This window comes from Panthera uncia, chromosome F1 (genome assembly GCF_023721935.1).
Source record: "Panthera uncia isolate 11264 chromosome F1, Puncia_PCG_1.0, whole genome shotgun sequence".
In the NCBI taxonomy this organism is placed as follows: Eukaryota; Metazoa; Chordata; class Mammalia; order Carnivora; family Felidae; genus Panthera; species Panthera uncia.
In genome coordinates this window covers 35844621-35853981 of record NC_064813.1, presented here as the reverse complement: position 1 = coordinate 35853981, position 9361 = coordinate 35844621, and the positions used below count along the sequence as shown (strand labels likewise).

The following is a 9361-nucleotide window of genomic DNA, read 5'->3' as shown; positions in this document are numbered from 1 at the left end:
TTTTCATTTTATTGATGTTCTTTTAATATTTTTTTTTAATAAATAAATTAGGAACAAAAAAACAAAAAAAATAGAATTTACGTCTTAATTTTTTTTTTTTTTTTTTTTTTTTTTTTTTTTTTTTTCTAAATACAGGCTCAATAAGATGGAGAACAGAGAAGAAATTGTTGTCAAACATAAAAATATGAATTGAATTTCTTCCTTTTCGATGGATCCTTAACATTGACTTGACCATATGGACACTGCAGAAGAAATAAAACAAACTATTACTGAATTATTTAACAAGCTTCTTGAAAAAGTGTAACACTTCTCATAGTGAAAAAAAAGAGGCTGCTAATAATGTTATATAGATCATTTGATCTATTGGGTCCTGCCGACTAAGAGGAGAATAATGGCAACCTCTGGCAAATGGTCCTAATTAGGGTCCAAGAATCACTTCCTAAAGGCATCCTTCCAACTTTAAGAATTTTACTGTCAAAAACTCACTCTTAGAAAATTCTCAGGTCCTCAATTTATGCAAGGCTCTTATGCATTTGATTAGAAACAGCTAATGGCACAGGTAGAAACACACATAAATGGGAAGACTTAATTTTTCATTACTGGCTATAGTTAATACATGCATTTAATGTTTATTCCTTCATTGTAAAGTTGGTCAGTTAAAGGAAATAATACCTCCTTACCCCAAAACATACAGTCAAAATGGTCTGTAAATAGAGGTTGTTACCTGTTTATAATCTTAATGCTATAACAATTTACCTTACTAATGTGCTTTTTAAAAAATTTTAAAAATATTTCTTTGAAAGAGAGACAGAGACAGAGACAGAGAGAGTGACAGTGGGGGAGGAGGCAGAGAGAAAGGGAGACAGAATCCGAAGCAGACTCCAGGCTCTGAGCTGTCAGCACAGTGCCCCAAGCGGGGCTCGAACTCACAAACTGTGAGATCATGGGCTCGAACTCACAAGCTGTGAGATCATGACCCGAGCAGAAGTTGGACGCTTAACTGACTGAGCCACCCAGGTGCCCCAATTACTAATATGCTTTTTAAAAGTTATGGTGACACACACAATCCCATTTATTTTTTTGCTCAACATAAGGAAGGATTAGTTAGTTCACCTTAATCAGTGAGCACAGAGATATATTCACTGAAATATACGTCTTAGGAGATACACAACACTAAGTTTGGGAGAGCTATCTTCATGGTTATGAAAATAGAGTAGAAAACAGCCACAGAAAGAATGGGAGAGGGAGAGAAGGAAATGAAGAAGAATAAAAGAAAGAAAGGGAAGGAGGGAAGGAAGAAAGGAAACCACCCTCATTGAAAGGAAACCCACTTCACAATGCTGATCAGATTTCTATTTATTCAGCTAATAATGAAGACAAAAATGTTGTCTGGGATCTAGTTTGTAATATTCTGGATTTCTTTTCCTGCCCTCCTTGCCCTTGCCTAGTGAATATGACTTATTTGAAACCTCATGAAAAGTTTCCTTGTAATAACGAACTCCCATGAATCTCAAATCACAGCATCTCAAGGAACTGATGCTCACAATGAAAAGTTACAAAATTCCATTAACTTTAAAGGTCCTATGTCGGTCCTAAGGATTTCCTTGTCCTTGGCTAAAGCTGCTTGTGAAAAGTGCCCTCCAGGTCTATTAGGCTTTTTTCACTTGACTTGTTTTTCAAATACTAGGTATTTACGAAGTTACAGAAGCACCGAAAACCTGCTGGTGTAATGCGAGAATTTGCTACTCACGTGTCTGCAGGCAGACCCGCAGCATTTGCCTCTCTGCAAGTGGGCAAGCCGTGTAAGCACCAGATAGCCAGTGGCTGGATCCGTGTAGTTTAGCTGGCCAGCCTGAAGAATAATGCAATGAAACAATTCATTAATCTCAATATTCACCATATCTCCTCACCATAATTTCTACTCATAAAATACTGCAAGATTTTCTTTAAACAATATTAAACTTCTTCCCAGCAATTCTGGTGGCACTTGCAATTAAAGACTGAATGCATTCCAACATTACATACAATCCAACTTTATGTGACATAAGGAGAAAATATACAGTTTGAGAAAAATGAGAAGTTGATGGAAAAACAAGAACTCCTCTATACCCAATAACTATGTAGCCACTGCTCAGGTATTTTTCATTCAGTTTCTAGGTAACAAGTTTAATAACAGGTGATTTAGATGACTTTAAGAGCTTAAGAGGCTGAAAATGAACTTTCACTCAAAAGTTGCAGTTACAATTTTAGTACTTAAAATATGTGGATAATGATTTAAACTTACAGAAGAGGTGCTAATCAAAACCAACAGTCCTTACAGAAAAGCATTACCTTGCTATTATTGGACACTTTTCTTTACCTTCATGATGTGTTACTCCATTGCACATTTTATACTATTTTCTGTTTTTGGAGTGTTGTTAGTTCTGTTTTTAAGTGAAAAAGGTATTGTTTTAACATATTAACACGCACTGCTTTCACAAGGTTGATCAAAAGCAACTTTTACTACACCACTTCAGACGTCAAGGAAGCATACTCTACTGACATTTGAACTCAGTTTTTAAAAAGTGTCCCAAGTACATGGTATGAAGGCAAAGGACATAATGTGGCCTATCCTGTGAATTTGGGCCATGGAGATGATATTATTTATCCTTGAGATTTTGTAGAGGAACCTTCTCTTGGGCTGTTTATAATAACCCATTTAACCACAAAGTAACACTGCATCATTCATGTATAGAACCTTTTCATTAAACTATGTATGACACCTGAATGTCTTCTAACATACTTTTGTATGTGCCACAAGTTACTTCTTCTGAGTGTCTTCCTTAATGACTAGTTAATCTGGCTGAGAATTTAACCAACTGTGCTTCAAAGACAAGGCATAGAGCAAGAAGACTTAGGGTTCAAGTCTAAGTCTACTCTAAGGCATTCCAGCAAAGCCAGACCAGGACCAAAGAAACCAGCAAGCAAGTCTCAAGGCCAGTCTACAGGGCCTCTCAGATCTCTTGGGACCACAGAGGCCGATTACACGAAACCAGGAGCAGTAAACTACTTTAGAACGATCAATTGTCAAGACCTCACTTCTTTATGAAACCTGGGTTTGAAGACTTGGAAGAAAAGCCAAAAAACACCAGGAACTCTGTCAGCAGCCTTCTTTCCACTTCTCATAGTTTCTGGGAGTCTTCTGAGGGCAATCACCTAGCAACCCAGAAGCCTACCAGATTGCTCCTGCATTTGTGCCCACTCTCCTGATTTCTCTATTGATTGAGGAACTGTGAGCTTATTGGCTGCCCCCACAAACTTGATCTGTCCTCAGTAGATAAGCCTCAGGTAATGGTGGCAACAAGGATATGACAAGAATGCTGACAGTTTACAAGATGTTCCGTGATACAGATCAGCACAGGGAGAAAGAGACCCATCCGCCTTGAGGTGTGGGAAAAGGACCATGGTGGGGGGGGGGGGGGGGGGGGTAGGGCTCTGATTTGTTGAAAAAGAAAAACAAACCTGTTATTGTATTTACTTCTGGTCTCCTTGACATTCATTTCACTTGTGCTCCTGACACTGATGAAACAAATTTCCTATTTTTTCTTTCTGGATTTCCTAATTTTTCCTTTCCCAGGCTGACTGAACCTGTCTTTACATGCCACTGCTGTTTGCTCTAAAAAAGATGAAACTTTTGCTTATATTTACCATATTTATATGGTGATGTATGGCAACAAATTACATATGTTATTTTCAATACAGTATAAACAAGAACACTCAAAAGCTGTCTGTCATTTCCTGATGAATCTTTATGCAGAAGTTTCAACACCTGAATGAGCCAAACAGTGGATTCCCAGGGCCTACTGTCAGCGGGGGGAGAAAAGTCAATTTTAGAAAATCTCCAAGGTTTTCTTCTCTACTTCTTTGGTACAAGCAACACCAGATATTAAGGACTGGTCACACACAGTGTGTGTGACCTACTTAATAGGTTACTTTTACATCGCGTTTGTATCTTCATGATAGAGTGCACGTGCTCTCTGAAGATAATAAAAACATAAATATGTTCCCTTTACACTTATGTGGTCTGAGGTGTTAGATACCGTGGGCGGAAATGGTAAATTGTGATATTGGTACTAATAAGGGATTGTCAAATCCCCAAGCAGAGAAAAACATAGCTCAAGATTGTCTAGGAAGAATGTAAACGCCTGATTATAGTTTCTCTTACAATTGTGCTGTTAGGGTGCAGAGAAAAGACGAAAGGAGAGCAAAAATTAAATTAAAAATAAGTATGGTTCACTTATGCATTACTAATATCATTGGATAGCGAAGTGTTTAACTGATGATGCAGATAAACACACAACCTACTTTTTCCTCTGACTTCTCAGCTCCTCTATCTCTTGCATCAATTCCTAACAACCCGCCCCCAACACACACACACACACACACACACACGCGCGCGCACAAAAGCATGGTGGGTTCCAAAATGCGACCAGTTTAGCTCGGACGCTGGTCAGAAAGGACCCACACTTAGCACAGATATACATTAACTCTGTTCGGAATAGCAAACTGCACAGTTTTCAAGCGAAAAGGTCGGAGCAGGAAGCGCGCGTACTCGTCAGACGCCAGAGGCTGGACTGCGCGGGCTTCCAGGAACCTCTCCCGCTGCTCGGGGCGCGCAGGCGCACCGATCCCGGGCTCCCGCGGGGCCTGGGTGCGGCGGGGCGGGGTGCGGCGGGGTGCGGCGGGGCGGGGCGGGGCGGGGCGGGGCGGGGCGGGCAGGAGGGGCCTCACCGCGCACGCGGCGGCGTGCAGGTCTGCGATCCGCCTCTCGGCCGCCGTTAACTCTTCACTCTCCCGACTGCTCGCCGCTCCCTCTAGTCCGCCTTGCGAGCAGCGCCTGGAGCGTCCGCGGTCTTCTTTAGAAGCGGAGCAGAGGGTTAAGCAGAGGTGCCGTCGGAACCCTCCCCCGACCCAGAGAAGTTTCGGAGGCAGAGCTGCTTGCGGTTGCGTCCTGAGCGCGGCGCGTGCCCACGCCGGGATCTGTCTGGCCGCCATGGCCGCCGTCGGCCCGGAAAGGCGGGGCGCCCGGCGCTGGGGCCCGGCGGGACGGCCACGCGGGTCCGGGCTGCGCGCTGGGAGGCCGGCCTCGGGCCTCGGGCCCGCGCCGCGAGGACCCAGCTTTCGGCCTCCGCTGCTGGGTCCTGCTGCGGAAATAAAAATGGACTTTTTAGGCGGCCGATGAAGTTCCAGCACGATGCGGGGACGGGGAAGAATGGGCCATTTCTAATCTTGGGGCCTAAATTCTAAGCGGACATTTTTTTCTCATGTCACATTAGACTTGAGATCATTCAGCATAATCGCCACACCTGTTAAGATGCAAGAAAGGGATCAAAATACCCTAGGTTTGTTTATGATCAGCTAGGGTCTGTTCAGAAAAGGCTGGGCATTTACAGGTAACATGCACTATGAATAAAGCTGGCCTCGCCTAAAAAGAGGACCAAAAGTGAAATCGCACACTGAATAAGAAAAGGCAGTATTTTCATGTTGTTAAATACTTGCAAAATCCAGACAAAATTCTATCCTTTCTGAAACGTAAAAGTTATCGAGATACCCCCACAAAATTGAATTTTGAGAACATTAGCACAAGCCCAGGAGGCAATTTCAGGTGTTAGAATTAAATTAACACCACTCCTACCCCTCTCCCTCCACCCCACCCCCTCAGCCTGCGTTTCTGCAAAGGAGGGTTGAAGAGTAGCCATTTTGTAAGTGTTCTTCAGTTTTCAAGAATTGAGGGCAGGAATCCATCCCCGAGGGCAAGACTGGATCGTTGAGTTGCACAGAAGTTTGACCAAGCCACCATAGGCCATCACTACTTTTTTTTTTTTTTTTTTTTGGTATCTGCATTTACCATGTCTGGAATTTACTTAGTAGGTGCTGATTGAACCGACCGTATTGGCCCATTAAAAATTTCATAGCGAATTAGTATTTTTGGCAACTCTGTTTCCTTTGTGTTGGAATCATCAATTAGTTATTAGTTTAAAACCAGGAAGGCTAAAGAGGGACTTAAAGAAAAAAGCAGTGCAAAGGTGGGACGAAACTTGAGAAGGGACTCCATCCACCACAAGTCAGGTGTGTTTGTGTGCTTTTTCCCTAACCAAATTCTGGAATAAGTAAATAAGTCTAGAAGTTCAGATTGATTGCGTTGTTTTTTTAAAATTGAGGATAAGGACCTATTAATAATTGGTCATGGCATTAATTCAAAGGGTGGGAACAACATTTTGCAGAGATGAAATAGTCTAGACCATGTTCAAATAGAAAATACATACTCTTACAACGGGGTTAAGTATTTTTACATGAAGCTTTTGTTCTGGTGGATGGGGGGGCGGGAAATCTTTGTGTTAATAAAATAGTTCTGTATTCTGATCATGATGGTCACACAAGTCTACACATGTGATAAGATATAGAACTCTATACACCTTGTTCCCATATAACATTCTTCGTTTTGGTATTGTACTATAAGTATGTAAGATGTAACCATTGGGGAAACCTGGGTAAAGGGAATCTATCTTTGCAACTTCTTGTGAAACCGTAATTATTTCCAAATCTAAGAACAATAGTTTTTTAAAAAAAGATGTAAAAATGGTTTCCAAATTACTTGTTAAGGTAGATCACTGAATTAGCCAGAACCTTTCTACATCTTCTCCATTCCCAGGTTTAAAAATCAGCCTTTTTGGTTAAGGCCCTTTGGGCGTTTAGGCTGAGAAAGCTGTTTTGTACTATTAACATGTTACTTGGGTGTGCATTCTTACAGATATTTATTTTTTAAATATAATAACAGCTAGAAATCTGTGTGATTAAGAGTTTAATAAAGTATATTATTACAAATAATTTCTAAACATTTGATAATTATCATTTAGACATTGAATAGATTATCTGCCTCCTTCAATTTTCATTTGATTTTCATACTTTAGAGTCAGTGTCATTTCACATCCAGTAAATTTCATTCATTGTGTCTCTTGTTTCAAAAAGCCTCCTCAGGGCTTGACCCTTACCTTATTTTAGCGTGTCTTCATTTCTTTTTCAATTCTCCACACTCACAGTGGACAAAACCGTATGAACGTGGGGGCACAGCGTCCTACCTTAGAATGGTAAAGTAAGTCCTCACTTTATTTGCAAAGCATTTACATCCAGATATGCTTTAGGAAGAGTTATTTTGTGTCACATATCTGCATGTAACATGAGATTGGATATATTTTATACTTCTTCCCATCATTTGAGATGCTTATGTTGATAATGAACATGATTGTTATTTTGGAGAGGAGGAGGAGAGGAGTTCAAAGAAATGCATTCCCCTAGGTTTCATCTATATTAATTTTTAAATAGATATGGTAGGCGTCTCTAGGTTTCAAGATACAGATCACACAACTTAATCTGGTTACAATAAAAGGAATTTGCTCATTTAACTATAAAGCATGACCTGATTCAGGGCTCAACAATATTATCAGGGCTCAGTCTTTCCATCTTCAGCTATGCCTCTTCACTGTTAATTCCCTTTTGAGTCAGGTTCTTTTCTCATTGGTGAAAGATGGCTGCAAATGGCTCCCAGGGCTTCATCCTTTCTCACCCTTGTCCATTTAAAATGAGAATCTTGTTATGAAGCTTCTAGACAAGAAGAAGCCTTTTTGCCCCCCAAAGTCCTAACAGTATCTCTCTTCACCGTGTGTCCATTCCTGGACCAATCTTTACAAGTACATGTTATCCATCAGCCAACCAGGCCCTATCTCTGCAACCGCCTATGTGCAACCCCATCTAAACCCCTGGCTGCGAAGGGCCTGTATTGATGCTGGGGGCACAGTTAACAAGTGTCCACTATAGTGCGACTTGCAAAGGCAAAACAAATTCTACCAGCCCACCCAGTTCTTTTAGGATTTCGTATTTAATTGTGATTTAAAACATTCTGTCACGGTTCCTCTGGTTCTCCTCTAGATGTCCTTCTTTTGATCTCCCACAATTATCTACCTCATTTGAGCTTTCTATATGATTCTTTTTTGCATTGTTTTCCCAATAGATCATAAACAAGACAGTAATGTGTCATGTACATCTTTGTTTCTCCACAGCCCATCTTACAGTACTGTGACACTTAGTGAATAATAAATAATGAATTTTTGGATGGATAAATGAGTCAGTGGTTCTTCATTCTCAAATACATATTCCTAACTACTGGGCAAAATTTCCATATGAAATTTTAAAATTAACATTCTATACACTATTTGGAAATATTTACATTATTGGTTGTAAATAAATACTTTAAAAACTAGATGGTAAAGATACTAACTGAAATCTTATTAAATTGTATTTATTAAAGAAGATAGGGTCACTTTACTGACAAACAGGACACATGCATACATTATCAAATCATCTAAGCCCCTGAAATGCTGTCTCTAAATGATTTTACATGCTATCTTTTAATAAACTGCCCTATTAGTATTTAATAAATTGCCCTATTAATAAATTGCCCTATATGTATGCCCTGTTAGTGGACAAATTAGTGCTGGAGTCACAGAGCTACCCACAGATTTCTTGTCCATATACTGCCTGTTTTGCACAGTTCTTTTTGGACACTGATTTATGTATTTGATGTTTTTCAAACAGCTGAATGGTGTGTTATGACATGTCATGTTCCATGTATAGTGCATTTTCACTATCAATTCTTATGATTGAGAGCAAATGTTACATGCCCCTAAGGTTGCCTATAGAGAATCTTTGTTTCATTTAATGGGACATCCAATAGCACACTTTGTTTCACAGAGCTGGTCTTAGAAAATTCTTTGGGGAATTATAAACACTTTTGTTTGCAAGCCCAGCGAATCTCTGCTGACTCCACCACAGATGCTGCCCCACCAATGCTGCATGCCCAGAGCACTACTGCACTTGGCTCTTACGTTCCTATTTTGTTTTTGTTTTCTTCGATGAGCTGTAGAAGGGCTATACAACATGAAGTAATCTAGCCATTTACCTCTTCTTTCATCCTCTCTGTCATTCTTTAATGAATAGTAGTCTACCCCAATTGCCAACTTAGTGTCAAGGATAACTTGATGGTTAAATCCAGTGTACGTAGACAGTACTTACCTGACTAAAACTGCATGCTGCTTTCACAGCAGTCCATCATCTCCCCTTCTTCAGTAGTCTTCAGCCCTTCTCACTACGAAATAACTTCCTGAGGGGGGCACCTGGGTGGCTCAGTTGGTGGAGCATCCAACTCTTGGTTTTGGCTCAGATCATCGTGATCTCACGATTCATGAGACTGAGCCCCATGTCGGTCTCCGTGTTGACAGCATGGAGCCTGCTTGGGATTCTCTCTCTCCCTCTCCCTGACCCTCCC

General features: G+C 40.7%; 1 protein-coding gene across 1 annotated transcript; it reads right to left on the bottom strand.

The window, feature by feature from the left end:
• Positions 1–88: 88 nt before the first annotated feature.
• On the bottom strand, positions 89–5164 carry CF1H1orf53 (chromosome F1 C1orf53 homolog). The gene is made up of 3 exons (XM_049634309.1): positions 4771–5164; positions 1751–1852; positions 89–242 (listed from the first exon to the last, which is right to left on the bottom strand). The coding sequence occupies exons 1-3, from the start codon at positions 5032–5034 to the stop codon at positions 171–173; spliced, it is 438 nt and encodes a 145-aa protein (XP_049490266.1). The 5' UTR covers positions 5035–5164; the 3' UTR covers positions 89–170.
• Between the last annotated feature and the right edge of the window lie 4197 nt (positions 5165–9361).